The following is a 17774-nucleotide window of genomic DNA, read 5'->3' as shown; positions in this document are numbered from 1 at the left end:
GCAAAATTGTATTAGGCCTATAATTTTTGTTTGAAATATCTCAAAGAATAACCCCTTGAAATTAATTGCATTACTTACGATTTACTCTGTATAGGGCGCACAATGGGTCAATGTAAGCCCATGCATTTGTCACTGGTTCGGCCCTCGAAAGCAAGACAATCAATCATCATTTGACAAAACCAAAGTCTACTATGAACTGAGTGTACTATCTGCCAATAGTAATCCAGTACGATAAAGAAAGTGGAAGACGGGATGTTTTTCTTCAGTATCTGATGAGAAAGGAAGGTCCATGAATAGCCACATCAAGCATGCGTGCTTCAGAAGCCTGGCAGAAGGGCTATACTCAAAAGCAGGTTTTACCCTATTTTAAGGTGTTTTGTCTGTCGTATTGTTCGTATCGGCAGATAATTATTCTCTAATTAAGCTTTCCTTTAGAGTACCTATCATTGTAGGCCTATTTCTGGATAGCTCGTTAGAATACGCAGCATTTAGGAAGAAATGTAAGTTTTGCATGTCAGGAATCAATTGCGGATCGAATGAATTAGTATTCACTAAGCTACAGCGAAGGATCCTCTGACCCAATTACCTTAAGAAATTACACACTAAGCATTTTATCAACATTGGTTGGCACCGCCAATGTTATGCACGACATGCAACGCCAAATTAACACACAATATTAGGAAGACTAATTGACACTATAGAGCCGTCAGATATACAAGCGGCGCTTCTGCGCATACACAATCATGTGACTTCGTAAACCAATCATATTTATTCAGTTGATGACAAGAGCAATGGTCAAATTTCCTGCATTCTGTTTAGCTATTGAGTTAAGTACTAGTTAAGTAAACAGAAGTTCTAATTATATAATACAATTACCTCTTTCAAGTGAATCCAATCTGGCGTTCTTCACACACAAGTCCGAGTGACAGCGCAAATTACTATTGACATAGATATTTCACCGTCTTGCAGTTGACCAAAGCAGATGTGATTGTGACATCACGTGATTGTGCATGCAGAAAAGCGGTCTAAATCTAGTCACCTTCGTAACTAACGGCAGATATAGAGCAAAGTGAATATAGGTTGAAGAATTGTCTACAGTTAATATTTCCGGCCATAAAACTTATCGAAGGCTCTCCTTTGAGTTATTTTGTTTGAATATGGGTAACTTTGTTCATTATAAACTGTAGGCCAATAGTCATTTTGCACTTTTAATATATGCAGTAGCTTACTACTGTTGTTTCTAGATTATTTTAATTTCCGACCCAATTATCCGGATTCCTGAATATCCGGATCACTATTAATCCGAATAATTGGAGTTCTACTGTAGTTATTTTCGAAGTCCACAAACACTGCAAGTGATTTATTGCAACCTAGCTTTCGATTTTAACATACACAATTAATAAACGAAAAACATAACATTTAATAAAGATAGAGACATTCTGACTGACTATTATATCTTGTACACAATCCGGAATGCTCCAAAAGAGGAAAGTACTATTCTTGGACGCAATTTGGCTATAGATAAGGTGAAAAACAGGACGCTAAGTGTAAGAGATTGGAAGTCTTGGCTTCAGTAAACCTGCTCAAATTTCTCTCCTGAGTGGCGTACGATAGAAACGCTCGCATTTCAATCCATTTCCAAGATAATTTCACAACGTTCCGATTATTATCAAGATCGTATAAAGCCAAAAATAAAACTTTCTGATACAAATAACATCATCCATAGGGCTACTTCTTTTAGTATATTGTAGTAGGCCTAATGATTTATTCATATCGTTACTAAATATAATAATAATAATAATAATAATAATAATAATAATAATAATAATAATAATAATAATAATAATTTAATTCGTTTTGATACAGATGACGTATGAAATTAGTACACCCGAAGAAACAAAGCTCGTACTCGTATGCAGTTCAGTTATAGTACTAAATCTGGCTCCAATAATAACGCACATGGCGCCACAAAGTTAATGTTTCCAAATCAACACAAATCGTGTTCCTACCAGCATTTTCTTTAGTGAGCAACAATGGAAATTACTCAGAGCGAGGTCCTTGTTCTATGGAAAATGCTATATAATTTGAGTATTGATATGTTATTGTTGGTGTTCTACATGTTACAAACACTCAATATCCAGGCCATTAACCTCTACTCAGTGGCGTAGCCAGACTAATTGTTTTGGGTGGGCCACATATGCAGGGTTTATTAAGTACCTGACCCATCTCCTGACAATGCCGCTGCCGTCAACTCTCTTGAAACTCATTCTCGGAAGTCTTATTTAATAACATGCAAAATTATAATAAACAATCATGCAAGGCATACCTATACAAACGCTTCATAAGGTGAACTGGAGTTTTCGAGATTTCCTAGCAATGAATCTATCGATCGCTGATGATGGGTCCTTCAACAAATCCCAACTTTTCTCCCTTTCGATGGATAAATTGCTAGTTTACAAAGCCTTGTGCTTGACGTGATTGTCGAATTTTTCTTCGTTTCAGACCTTTGAAAAGTTTTATATCATTACCTTAATGAAGGACGAACATTTACTAATATCCATTTTTGGAGACTGAGGTGCTTTCGATAATGAATTTGCAAAAGCAAGAATATCGTCTAAACATACCAAATAAAATAAGGTGTCAATTTTTTCTAGCTGATGTAACAATTCAGTAGCCTCCAATGCTTCTTTCTTTTTATCGCTGCCAGACAATTTTTTAAGTCCAATCCAACACAGTTAAATTGGCTCTTGAAGAAATGAACGCATTTTTTACTTCTTACCTTAATGCTACCGATTGTAACTATTGCTCTGAAACAATGGTTTACTTTTAATGTTTAGTATTTTCCATAAAAAACGCAAAAATTCGCATATTTTTTTGGATGGGCCTGGACCCACCTGGCCCACCTGCTGGCTACGCCACTGCCTCTACTCTGTAATTTACAACTGCTACATATTTTGCCAACAAAAATTTTATTGATCAACCAAACGCACATTATTGTTGCACCAATTTTCCAAGTATGCGAACAATTCAAACTGCCAATACCTACTATGACTCTCCAGTGCCTTCTCTGCTCATCTAGGCCTATATTAGAGACTTCTAGGGAAAATAGAAACGATTTAATGGACTAATGAACGCATCGCGCATTAGACAGTATGCAAAGCTCTTGTCTCAGTATTCGTTTCAACGAAGGTTCGATTTCTTTCGCTATCTTTGTGAGTGGACGGCTCTGAGATATGAAAGGCAGATCACATTCAACCATCCAGATATTACAATAGGGTATCGTCAAGAGCAACAACATGCAGCGTAAAACTACAACCAACAGGAGCCTGAAAGTACTTTTTTGTGGAAAAATAACATTACATCTTTGTAAAAATAATTTCTTAGATATCTGCTTAGAATAATTAAAAATAATTATAATTACAACAAATTTCCAAAACGAGGAACATCTGACAAATACCTTCGGCTGACCCCAAGGATCCAGGATACGTAATAAGCACATAAAAGTTTACAATAAACAATTTATTGCAGGAAACGAAATAACAATATACTGCCTAGATAATTATAATATGTGAAAGTAATGTAGGTCCTACATAATTGATTGGGCAAAATGGATAACGAATCCTTCAGCATCATCACACAAATTATTTTTGTGCGAGATCGTGCGTATTTGCTTGTTTTCCGCACAGAACCAATACGCGGTAAGTGTGAAATACCACATTCAGTATTCCCAACGTAACACACATAACAATTTCCCTCTTCTTACCGCTTAAGCGCGATATTCATTTTACTGCTTTAGGCTTTTAACATATTATTTTTAGAGACGTTTAACATAGTAATAATTATAAATTGGAAACTTACCACTACAATTTCACCTAAATTTCAATGTTAATTATTGTTTTTAAATATTTGCAAAAATTAAGTAAAGTCTACTACACCACGAAACTTATTGCATTCCTGATACAAGTAACATTAAGGAAGCCGTGAAAAAATTAACAAGATTCCAGATGCCGATGTTATTACTGCAATGTGTTATATAAATAATATTGTTAAAATATTAAAATGAAAAATAAATCATTACATAACCTTAACGTTTGTTTTAAGTTCGCATTTACAGACTGGGGAAAAAAAAGACAGACGTATATCACGGCCTGCTGGAGTATAGTAAACACAGAAAACATTTTATAGCAACAATGTTGAAGAAAGATATTTTGGTTTTCCGAAGTTGCCGTCATTAAACAGAAACCAACATGGAGATTTCATTGCAACTAATTAGAAATTCGTCTTTCAGGTATGTAATAAACGATCTTCGCACAAAATAATGTACGATACACGAGCGGTATGTTTGTTTTCATGTTCTCGGAAATTAAAAAAGCTCAACTACGTTTCGCTTTTTCAATCTTTTCCTCGAACATGAAAACGTCAACATACCGCTCTTGTAACGTATATTACTATTACATCTTCACAAGTCAAGCTGAGGGCGTGAAGAGTGGATTTCACGAATTTAAAGGATTATGAACTGCAATTTTTGAGGTAGGCTATAGGCTACGTTTTGAGTTTAAAGTATAAACGTTACAATAAATTTATGTTATTTGCTCTTTTGTTTTGTAATTAATTTTAATTCTGTTTTTGCATTTTCTCACATATATTTTCACATTATGCATTATGCTTATGTCCTTTGTTATTATCGATGTCCATTTGTTCATTTAAGAAACGTTTCTTGGTGTCTAGATTCTGTAAATTTCTATGAATTCGAGTGATTGAGAGTGTGCGGGGTTATTAATTAACCAGTCTTCAAATAAAATACAATATAGGCACCGTGCAAGCTCCTCTGGTGGCGATTGTTGTTATTAAACTGCGGGACAGCAGCGATAGAGTTGTGCTTGAAGCGTATGAATATACTTAACATCTCAGGTTAAATGATTAGAAATATGGATGATCCTAAAAAGCGGAAAGGTAATGCAAATTGCTGTGTTCTTGAGTGTAGTAATGCTTATAGGAACACACCAACCGGTATTGTTTTTATTCATTCCCAAAACAGAAAACTCAGGCGCAACGACGCTAATTGTGGATCCAAGCAGTACGCAGACGAAAGTAAATAAGGCTACACTGCTTGTAATCATAGCATTATTACATACTAGGCCTGATATAAAAAATAGAATATATATATATATATATATATATATATATATATATATATATATATATAGTATTATGTTTATAAATAACCATTAAGTTAACAACGACAGGAATTTATCATTTAAATTTCAAAAAGTACATAATTACTGAGTTCTTTACATATATATTATGTATAATATTAGCAACAATAAAAAATAATATACTTATTTTTAAATGTATTAGTATCGATATTTAATTCTTGATTTCAAGTGCTGATGGTTCACCTTGGAAACCAACACCCGCAGCAAGAATTTGCGGTATTCATTTTATTGGGAACGAGATCAGAACACCCCCAAAACTAGCATACCGTTCCCAGTATTTTTATTAAAGATTACTAGAAAAAGACTGCCTCATCTCAACTAGTTCCGGAAAGGTACGAAAGAGACGCATAAAGAAGAAGAAAAGATGAAAATTTAAGTTTTATGGAAGGCGAATGCTCAACAAGTGTTATTTCGAAAAATGAAGTAGCCATACAGGCAGAAGTAAATGAAACTATTCTTAGTGATTTTGTATTTTCTTTCACAATTGAATTGTGTGAATTGTCTACTCAAGTGTCTATTCCATTACATGCCGAACTGAAGTCACATAAGAAATGTTATGACAAGCGTTCAGGAACAGATGATATGTTTAATGAAATGCAAGGTTTCCGAGATTATTCTGCAATAAAATATGAGACAGAACTACCAGACTTAATGGGAGTGACATTTGTAGTTTCGAATATATTGTTAAAATTGCTGCCAATTGAAACAGAATCATACCCGTAGAATCATAATAAGAAATATTTCCAATTCTATCATTAAACCCAAAAATAGACTTCCATAGATAGTCGAAACGCCCCAACATCTAGACCACACATATTATTTTTGCCATTTTTATTAGTGAATTTCACATCGAAAGCTTTCGAAAAATTGTGTCCAAGAGTAAGATTAGTAAAGAAAATCATCTAGTCATATTTTGCAATTAAAAGGAAAACTGGATTGTCGTATTCTGCTATGAGGGTGATGTTCGGAGTTAATCGTACAATTATAATTATGATGTATTTTATCGCCACTTTAATGTTGTTGACATCCAAAATGGTTACTGTAATTTTGGGTTTAGGCCTAGCAGAGAAAGTATTCAGGAAACAATGCCTGCAATATTGAAAAATGTAGAGTGACAATTAATTGTTCAGAAGTGGAACAGCCACCCAATGTGGATCAGATGGTGGCCTTCAAATCTAAATGCTACCGAGGCTAATCGAGTTACACATTCATAACAACTGATTGCGGATTATTGACTTTATTAGAAGGTGGTGATGAAGTCAGGTTTTCCCGGAATAATAACAAACCTCTCCGATAAAGGGATCATTGTTGTTACTCCACCGTATCTGCACGATGGTAAATTAACAGCTGAAGAAGTCTAAACTACTTACAGCGTTGCCAGTGTTCGAATTCATGTTGAAAGGTGCATTCAAGCGAATTAAAATATACAGTATAACATTTTACACAAACTATCAATTGAACTGCTTCCGCATGTTGATCTTGTTATTTATTCAACTGTCCAAAGAGAAGTCTGAACCTCACAAGTGATACCAACAAGGCACCACTTATGAGGCAACTAGGCCAGAATATCATGGGGTAGAGTGGCCAGTTCCTTTTCCTTTTCATTGCATATATCGCGACTAGCTACAAATTACACTAGTCAGACTTCATATGCATACAAACAATTGTTCTTCCTCTGACACATATCGTCAAGTGAGATGTACAGCCTGATAACAGATGTACATATCAGCCAGAACCTCAATCAAAGGTAGTATGTTGATGATATTGCTCATTATGTGTTGTGTTTTAGAGAATTTGCAGTCGCCCATTATTCAGGAAGTGTAATTAAGACTACTTTTAGAATTAAATCACATTAAAATACGTAATTTATAGAGACAGTATACACACAAATATTACGTACGTCATGATATCAAATATAAGTATATCAATGTTTTCGTAATATGACTGTTCGCCCTCATTCAATGGTCTGAAATCTGATTTAAATGCCAAACAACTTCACTGATATTTCAGGAATTTTGTAGTTACATTTTTACACTCCTCTAGCAGTACTGAACTTTCCACTAAGTCTATAAAATAATTAAAGATTGGTGATTGCTGGGTTTGCAGTGAAAGATCTGCCATTGGGCAGAACACTATGAATCAATAAACCCATTCTTACTAATATTACAACTTTTTATCGGCAGAAAGCCGCATGTAATTTCTATATCACACATGACTAGTGAATGACTGCGAGCCTGTAGTTAATTAGGAATTGAGACACTGCGCGGCGCCACCAGTACGATTTTGTGACACATGCACGGTGCCTATACTTGCCTCTGATTGAAGTTCTGGCCGATGTGTACATCTATTATCAGGCAGTACATCTCACTTGAGGATAAGTGTCAGAGATTATTGTTTGTATACATCTGAAGTCTGATTATGTACCAAATCGGCGATGTATGCAATAGAGGAGGGGGAAAGGAACTAGCCACCCTATCCCATTATCTCCTCGTTCAGTTGCCTCATAAGTGGTGCAATGTTGTATCACTTGTGAGGTTCAGACCTGTCTTCGGACAGCTGACTAAACAATATTAGGAATGTCGCCGAGCAGAAACCTAAACACATGTTTTAATGTCACATTGTTGACAAAGTAACCCATCTGTGAGCCCAACCAGAAAGCACTAAGAGAAGCTAAACAGTTAACAACGAATTTTTAAAATTATTCATTTATGTAATATTTATGAAATTACTACAAGTTTAAAATAATAAAAAAGATAAATGTATTAAATTGTTCAGTCAATAATTTTATTACATGCGTATTTCAAAGATTACTTTTCATTAGACAAAGTAAATTTTCTCGAACTGTTACTCTGTTGTGTACTCAGAAAATGTTAGTGTTCGTGTATTACGAAGTGTGCATGGTGTTCTGTCCACCCTGCAAAGCCCTAAGCGACCTTGACGGATGTTGTTTGACCGGTCGAATATAAACCGGTTCTAAGCCCGGTTCTGGAACTCTCTAATACACTTAAACTAACTAAGGCGACGGGGAAATTGAATCCTTTATTCCATAAAAATGAGAATTAAAAAATAAATGGTTTATTTCTGGAAGGGGAAACTGGATTGCCTCGCTAAAACCTACTTCAAATATAGTCCTTTTCCAATACAAATTCTGTTGATACTCCTCAGATTTTAACCCAAAGTCTTCGGAGTGGTTAGTCGTCGTTTTAGCTAACTCTGACAGCAATTCTAAGATGAAAGGGGTGGTTTTATATTGAATAGAGCTTGTAACCCGGTAGTATATTTATTGCCTCGGGATGTATTGATCGTAAAAACGGGGAATGACTTCCTAGGAGAGAAAACTTACACAACGTGGCGCTAAGGGAGCCCCCGTGTCAGTAAGTGGCGGACTCTACCGGTGGTGTGTTAACTCAGGGGTTGACATGCGCAGTATTTTCTTTCAATTTTCCCGACCCACGAGACACCGCTCTATTCAGTTTGCTGCTCAGCCAACAAAAGAGAGCCAAGGTGTTAGGGCGAGAGATGTCGCAGTTCACGAGAGCAAGGAGCGAACAAGGTGAGTACAGTTCACGCACTGGATATACGAAATGGACGAAATTACTGCTAATATTTTACCACAAATATTATACGATCAGAGACGAGTCAAGCCAGAATTTCCCTGTATGTGGTAACAATACCAAAACTGAAAGTTCAAAATTAAAATTGAAAGTATTTCCCCAAGAAAAGCAAACCTCGGTAACACCGTTAATTATGTAATTAGCGCAACAAAAATACTTTTAAAATTCATAACATCCGTTAAAAAAAGTCAAGTTATACCGAAATATGAAGTAACTAGTAGAATATTCCAATTATTAATATGCCAAAAATCTTACAAAGAACCCCCCAAAAATAACTTTCTTTTTGTATTTTCGCAATAAGAACGGATAAGTCATAAGCACAAAAGAGAAAACAGCGAATGGGCAAAATCGACATTGTTACAAATTATGGCCTCAAAAGAACTTAAAATGTTGATTTAAGAAAAATAGACGATATATACAGAAAAGTGTTGAACTTAGGAGAAGGAACATCCGCTGATTATAATTGATCTTCGCGCTATCCCAACTTTCACTATACTTTTCAGTATCCTCTACAGCAGGACTGTACATGATTTGTACTCACTGAGCAGACTCGCGAGCGGAATAGATTGCTTAAAACGCTCGGCCGACGTACGGAAAAGGAGTGAGAGGGAATATGAAGTAAAAGAAGGGTTGAGAGTTTACAGGCAACTGAAAATATATACACATACACAGAAAAAAGAGCTTCTTCATATGGAGTTAGAATTAATTTGATGTTCTTTGTATTTATTTTGAGAGTATATTGATCAGAATCCTATATGCTGAAATAAATGAAAAGAAATGAAGTTTTTTACCTATGCAATTTTGAATTTAAGTTCATTAACTTTATTGTCACTCCAGATTGAAAAATATTTTTTTCAATGCATTTTACGTTTAATACTGCGATCCTGTGTCATTATTATTATTATTATTATTATTACTATCATTATTATTATTATTATTACTATCATTAGTATTATTATTATTATTATTATTATTATTATTATTATTATTATTATTATTATTAAATAAAATGCCGAAACAAACTCCATGCAGAAGCATAAATGAGGCTACAATTTTCAGCCATAAAAGTAGATATGTTCCTGAGTGGGAAAAGTTTGAGAAAGTAATGTTTTTGAGAAAAAAAATACGTTTCAATACAGACAACGCAACATAACACTAAAATCAAACCTCGTTATATCTTTTATTTTCCTCTAAAATATATTTTAAAATGTTACTTACGAAGCAACTGAAAAATATACTTTAATACATAAATAATGCTCTGAAAATTAGAAGAAAGATTTAACTGTCTCCTTTGTACTAGCCCAACCTCCGTTACAATCCTCACTATCCTTTAAAGTATCTTTGGAATATCAAATCTGAAATAACAGAAAAATACTCACTGAATACGTACAGCGCAATGAAAAATACTAGAAGTATTTCTCTCTAACTTCAAGAAACGATTGTAAACGACTCACTTTGGGACGCAGCGACAACTAAAATTATTATTTAGTCTATGATTCTTTAAACAATATGTTTGGTACTTTACAAATGTAAGACGCGCAGAAATGTATTAAAGGGTGAATATTAAATGTCGCCTGCGAACACGTCAATATACGCATCAAAAGCATAAATAGATCGCCTGTTTTCAATCTTATACATTTTCCCTCAAGCAATTGCGTAAATTTCTACTTAAGCGAGTAACCCGTTTCAACAAGGACAACCTTTCCGGAGAAATTAGAAAGAATAAATTAGCTTTAGGAAACGGGAGGTGATGAAACAAGCATTTGCGCTAACACGGGCACTCATTTCCCAAGTATTCTCGTTTACCATTTCACACTCCAAAATTACTTCTTCGTCCCTGAAATACCGTTCATGGAACTACGGCGTGTCCGATAATGAAGGACAGTTACTCTGAACATTTCGAATAAATGGCCACACATCGCAGAATCGCTTGTCCTGTGTGATATTTGCCACAGAGTGTTTACATTAACTACCTAATTTTTTTAATTGGTTCAATGGCGCTGTATCAACTAGGCAGTTTTCTAGCTGCAACGGAGAAATTGGTAATAGCGAAAATAATCAGAAGATTGGCTGTGATACTATCTGATATTCATATTATAGGGGAAAACCCCAACCACTAGAGATGAACAAAACTAACTGCCGCTCTCGCTCGCTGTGTTCGCTGCATTTGTCTTTCGAGTCTCGTCTCGTTATTCTCGTGCGCTTCGAGTCTCGCTCATCATTCTCGATATAGCATTTGATCGGCGTGGAAAGATTTCGTAACTTTGAATAACATACATCATTGAAATAAATAGCATTATAAATATGTAAATGAGACAAAAAAACAAAACAGAACACTATCTTAGTTATCAAAATGTTCTGGTTCTATTGTACTCGTATATTACCTATGGTTATATAAATAGAAAAAAGAAACAATTCTCAAATAAATTTGCATTTCTAAGACACATAAAACATAACGTTAATACCTTTTTACTTGAGATTGCACACTTGATCTCAAACATATGAAAAGAAAATTCCTAGCCTTTTAATAAGGGCTTAGTAATTAAATAAAGATTGCGAAACGGATTATTATACACTAAAATAGGCTATTTCATTGTTTATACATATATAACAGTTGTCGAAGTAGATAAAAGTTCAGTCAGGTACAAACAACTGTGGCGATTCAAGGCTGCTTGACGTTCAGGATTTCGGGAGTGATCAATCTCGGGGTCTCGAAACACTCACAAGCAGTCTTTACGTCAACAACGCGACGCAACGTATAGAAAATTGTCGTGCGGGTTTTCGGCTTTGCGGGCGCTGTCGATCATTGTTCATCTCTACCAACCACTAAATCAGCTTAAGCGACATTTGAATCCCGCTCGCTACAATCTAGCCCAGGCAGGTGGTGCCATGAATTCTGAAGAATATAACATTTCCTACTTGTCCGAGGGTCGAGTACATGTTGCAACACGTCATTTAGGTGCTGGGTATCCAGCAAAATATCTCCCTAACTACCGAGATAAACCCTGGATTATCTGCGTGGTCTAGAACATTAACCTGCCACCGAATTCGAGTCCCTAGGATTGAGACATTTTTGGCGGACAAAGTTGCAATGGGAGTTTTTCTCGGGGTTCTCACATCTCCCCATGATAGGCTTAAGGGATTACACACACTTTCCACCCTCAACAATTTGTATGTTTCAAAAATGGCATTCCTCCACTTTAACACTTTATGTAGGATATTAGTTCAAATTTGCTACACAGTTTGTACAATTTCATTGTTTAATTCATAACTCATGATATTTTATTGTTTAGTTCATAACTCGTGTAGGCTCTACACGTAACTTTTATCGAGCTCAATTTGCTCTAATCCATGTAACTTGTATACCTATAATCTTTATTTACATATATGAATACGTTTGCTGATTGAGTGGAAGAGAAGGTCTTACGGATTTAACTATGCCAGCTAAAATACGTTGCTGCTGCTACTGCTACTAGTACTAGGCCTACTATTATTTTGTTGAAATTTTGTCTCAAAATTTATCTTTGACCTAAAATAAAAAAATGTCTACATAAAAAGTTTTTGGAATTGTAAATTTTCAAAATTTTGATTTTGCGATTTGTTCCAAACCGTTACTTATAAAATTAATTCCAATATTTTTACTGATTTGTTTCACCTCAAAGGCAGCATGCATATTAAAACCACTAGCTCAGTGATTAGAACAACTGCATTGCAAAAGAGGACAAAATTTTTATTAATATTTTTACAATTTTACATTTTCATTGATTTTTTTTTAAATTTCTATTAAAGATTGAGCTACAGTCTGTTGATCTTACTAAGAAAAAAGGTAATGCAAAATTTCATGCAATTATATAAAAGAAAAATTATAGAAAATACGATTTAAACAGTTTTTAAAAATTTATTTCTGAGAAAATGAGCGATAGAACTAATTATATATTGCTGAGTGGTATTGTGTTTGCATGGCAGGACATTTTAATGCATAACGTGGACAATTTTGAAGATAATGTTGAAATTTATTTCATATAAATAAAGCTAAAGTTCACATTAAATTACTTCAAGAAAAATTTAAAAAATAATTACACTCGAAGGTGTATGTTTGAGAAATGAGCGATATAGATTGTTCACTGGTATTCAGTTTGCATGACAGGATATTTTAACGCATAACTTGGTCAATTTTACGGACATCTTTAAATTTTACTTCGCAGATATAAAGCTAAGATTTCTCATCAAATTAATATAAGAAAAATTAGGGCCTATATTAAAAAATTACTCTCGAAAGCGTATACAACCGCTTAACATAATTCCCACCGAACTCCAATCCATTACTATATTCTCCTATCACAGGTCCACGACGTGCGGACGATCTTGTCTAGGTACAGAGAGAATGTCTGCATGACACTTTAATACGAAGCGAACTTTATCACAGTCCACTGGTGTAAGTGAGAATATGCCTATCTGGCGATTAGCGTAATCGTTTACTATGACGGATGTTTAGCTAGGGATTAACCTCCATCTTTAATATTATCATTATCATTAACATTATCATTATCATTATCATTATCATTATCATTGTCATTATCATCATCATCATCATCATTATTATTATTATTATTATTATTATTATTATTATTATTATTGAGATTTCTTTTCCCTTGCACCATCATTGCTATGTCATCTTCTCTACTGTCCATTGGCAAACATTTAGTATCTTTACGTACATTCCTTATTTACTTCGTCGGTCAAATTAACTATGAACTTTCTTCTCACTTCACTGAAATCCCAGAAATAACAACTATGAATTTATAGTATGCAAGAACCATGTTTTCTTACTTAGTCACATTTTCATGACGACCACCACCATCATCCACTTCGTAGGTTTAGGCCTGTTAGTCTCAATTTCAAGAGAATTCATGTCACAATGCGTCCGATATTTCGGTATCTTTTGGGTTCATAATTTAGTATTATTGTCGGAAGTCTGTTAGCATACTAATATGTGTGCGTACTAATCTTTTTTTTAGTTTATTTTTATTATTTCTATTACGTTTAATACAGACAGTAATGAAATGCAGGTCAAATTCTGGGGGACACTGTTTACACTTAAGTGAAGAAAATAAATTTCAACATGAAGTCCAAAACAATTTTTTTGCAGAATCGTTTCGGAAACACTGTCGAAGTAAAAATAATCACATTAAAATAATTCGTAAAGCTCTTCTTTGATCAAACACTTCATTGATTGTCAAAATTTTTGTTTGTCGCTGTCATTAACATTTAAAGAAACAGTTACATCAAGAATTGTAATAAAGCATACATATAAGAGACGAAAGTCCGCAAGTTTCTGAGAATGAATTTCATATAAAACGTCAAAATTGACCGATACAATACTGCGTATATAATAGACGACGATGGCATTCCATACTAACTATAAACGTTTCTTGGTAGTGCTGGAAGGTCTCTAGCTCGTGCGCCCATTAATGTATATTTGATTATATATTAGAAAAATGCTTCTAATGAGGATGTTAAACGTTTTCAATTCTCTGCTCCTTTAGCTTCTAGGGATATAATCCAAGAGTTTTTACTTTTGGTACTATATTTAGTTGTCCAAGATATATCCAATTAATTCTATTCACATATCTTAACGTATTTTAATCTAAAAATATAGTGAAGGATGAGTGGAACAGAGAAAAATTCTCCCCGGCACCGGGATTTCAACCCGGGTATTCAGCTCTACGTACTGACGCTCTATCCACTAAGCCACACCGGATTCCTATCCCGATGTCGGATTGAATCCTCTCAGTTGGGTTCCCTCTAGTGGCCTACCCTCATGCACTGTGTCATAGATGTATGACAGTGGCACAATGTCCATACATGTGCAGAGGTGCACTCGTTATGAGTGACTAAGTGGCCGGGATCCGACGGAGTAAGCGCCATCTTAAATCACTAAGTGATTATTTTTCGCAAATCATATATTATTATGATGTACCGAAGTACATATGATATTTCCGTGCAGGAATTCAGCGTTATCATATGATGAAGGATGAGTAGAACAGAGAAAAAAATATATAGCCCACATCTCGATTTCTCTCTTCGACTTAATGTTCAGTTTCTTTTTTTTTCTTTCTTTTTTATCCAAACCTACGCACCATCATTACTATAAAAAGTTTTCAATTGAATCTTTATCACTAATTAGTTATTATTATCTGCAATTCCAGTGCAGAATTAAATGAAAAACTACTCTTAATATATCGCATAGTCACGATACGCAAGCATACTTAAATGTACGCACGCTACTTTGTCGAGTAGTGATTTCTCATCCAAGTGAACGGGCAAGTCATACCTAATCGTCTGAAATTTATAATGATCAAAGTCGATGTGGGTCAGATTTGTAACTTGACAGGCACTCCTTCCACTTTTGTTTCATCACTTCTCTATTAGAAAGTTAATTTGTTTAGTTCTCTAATGTGTTTAGTTTTACTTAAAAATTCCACCTCAAACACGATGGTAATAGAATTGGAATTAGACTCTTATTTATGTAATTTCATTGTTTAATTTATTGCACGATTATATTACATATTCTGAATAACTTAGGCAATAGTCTGGAAATTTAAAATTATTCTGAAGCATATTTTCTTTCTTTAATCGTAGGTGGTTCCTGCTACCCACGGCGTGCCTTGGAAGACATCTGCGCTCAAGAATTCTAACACCACTTGAAGAATATGTCAAAACTTCAGTATATTTTTTCAAAAGTTTTCTAATATGATACCCAGCATAGTAAGCAGTGTATTTTCTATACTAACATAAATACTGGGCTGATCGTAACATGTAATTTTCTAAGTGTATAGTAAACACCTGTGCCTCGTGTTCGCGCGAACAGTAATTGGTGGAGCAACAAGTATAGCTCCAATACGGCTTCGCATGCAAACGGCATCACGCTTCAGTGGAGTGGATGGAAACTGTCAAAAACAACTACGAATAGTTTACCTCGTAATATAAAACTTTCGCTGGGTTCTACTAGTTCATATAAAAACTATCAATCTGTTACCAAACAGACTACAAAATATAAATGTACTGTAAGTGAAAACTGAGCCTTAACATTGAAATTCACTGGCACAGAAACGATCAATGACTCATTGTGGTTATTTTCAAAGTGTGAGAAATTTGAACAGCGTACAAGTTCATAAAATTGTTGACGAAATTATTTAATCAGTAGGGATTGATCTTTCCCTTTCTCAAGAAAACAACAATTACTGAACAGTTTACCATGTAACTATATCTTTATTCCACTAGTTTACATAAAAACTGTCTATAAATCTGTTACCAAACCGACTATAAAATACAAATGTTGCCCTGCAACTGAAACTGAGCCTTAAGACTTCTTTCACTGGCAAAGAAACGATCAACGCTGCATTGAGGTTATTTTCAAAGAGTGATAAATATTAAAATCGTACAAGTTCAAATAATTGTTGACGGAATACTTTACTCAGTAGTAACTGTTTTTTTTTTATCTGTCTCAAAGTATGGACACACTAAAAATTGTCAAAATGACAAAGTATAACTAGTTCTTCAAAAGTAACTATCTTCCATTGATGAAGCCAAACACTTCCAGATGTTTCAACATTAAAACCAGCAGTAACAAGACCCTGAACTTCAAGGAAAATTACACAGTTAAACTTGTACGTGCTTTGATCAGCGTCCCAATGAGTTTTCTGATCATAGAATTGACCATTTAAGAAGATTACATATTTAAAATTAATGCATGAAACTTCAAACCTCTTTACGATATCTGGAACGTCTGATTACACATTATTAAAACTCAAATTAATCTTCACGAACAACGGCAGACTGTTGAGTGCAACCTACGCAATTTTATGACAGCTAACTACTTCATGTATGGTGCGATATGACGTATATATAAAATGGGGCAGAAATACAAGCCGCGAATCATCCCTGAGCAAGATCGCCGCATTTGTGGCAGTATCTGTTTCTGTCAGCTAACAGTGGTTACGAGCTGCGTGGCCCTCGTGTACTTGACGGTGGCCATCTACATCCCGTCGCACAAGGCCTTCAAGTCCGGCATAGAACCGGTGCCCATCACCTGCCAGACCGTCAGGAACGACAAACCCAAGAACTGTCAGTGGGCGTCGTGCGGCGAGTGGTGTCTCACAAAGACATCCGGATTCTGTCCGCAGATCATGGTGACGGCGCGGCGCAACGGGACTGACATACAGGTTGAAAACTGCTCCAGGCTCCAGAGCTTCGCCTGTCCACTGGTAAGGCATCATTTCAGTTGTAGTTTCTCTATTCACATGTCATTCTTAGAGCATGAGATGAAATCTTACTACTGTGAAGTAAGCTCTTCATGAATGTTCCTGATGTATGTCGGGAAAGTGCTAGTTTTATGATAGATCCATTAGAAAAAAATTGTAATAATTTTTGTAATTTATACTTAAGTTAAAAAAATGAACAGGACCTAATATATAAACCACCTCAGTAGTTACAGCATTGCTGTACGATAGTGAAATTCGAATACTTAGGAGAGAAGATTTAACTAGATTAAATACTACAGATTTGAAATTTTTAAGGAAAACAGCTAGATATACTTTATTAGGCCATAAATGAAATAAAGAAATTTACAAGAATTAGAAATTATATGTATATATTTTAGAGAGAATCAGAAATTACAAGGAAAACTACAGTATATAAAACATATAATAGGAATTGGACACAAAAGAATCACTTTATAAATTTTTAATTACTGACCCGGAGGAAAAATGAGACTATGAAAACCTTCAAAAAGTCAGACGGGCAATTTCTTTCATTTTGGTTTGGAAACGGACCACTTGGTCTAGGATACTTAAGGATGATGATGATGATGACGATGATGATGATGATGATGATGATGATAAAAAATTGCATTACATTACACAAAGCTCAACATGCCCTAAGG

General features: G+C 34.9%; 2 protein-coding genes across 3 annotated transcripts in view; one reads left to right on the top strand and one right to left on the bottom strand.

The window, feature by feature from the left end:
• Positions 1–17774, bottom strand: part of LOC138710650 (cilia- and flagella-associated protein 298) — a 429392-nt gene that overhangs the window by 246500 nt on the left and 165118 nt on the right. The gene's annotated exons all lie outside the window — the stretch shown is intronic.
• The window catches only part of Teh4 (tipE homolog 4), a 41507-nt gene continuing 40334 nt past the window's right edge, over positions 16602–17774 (top strand). The window contains exon 1 of the mRNA XM_069841686.1: positions 16602–17097. Within this exon, the coding sequence (XP_069697787.1) occupies positions 16744–17097 (354 nt within the window). The 5' untranslated portion in view covers positions 16602–16743. The remainder of the gene's footprint in view (positions 17098–17774) is intronic.

The sequence above is a fragment of the Periplaneta americana genome, chromosome 12 (assembly GCF_040183065.1).
Source record: "Periplaneta americana isolate PAMFEO1 chromosome 12, P.americana_PAMFEO1_priV1, whole genome shotgun sequence".
In the NCBI taxonomy this organism is placed as follows: Eukaryota; Metazoa; Arthropoda; class Insecta; order Blattodea; family Blattidae; genus Periplaneta; species Periplaneta americana.
This window is presented reverse-complemented; position numbering and strand designations above follow the sequence as displayed.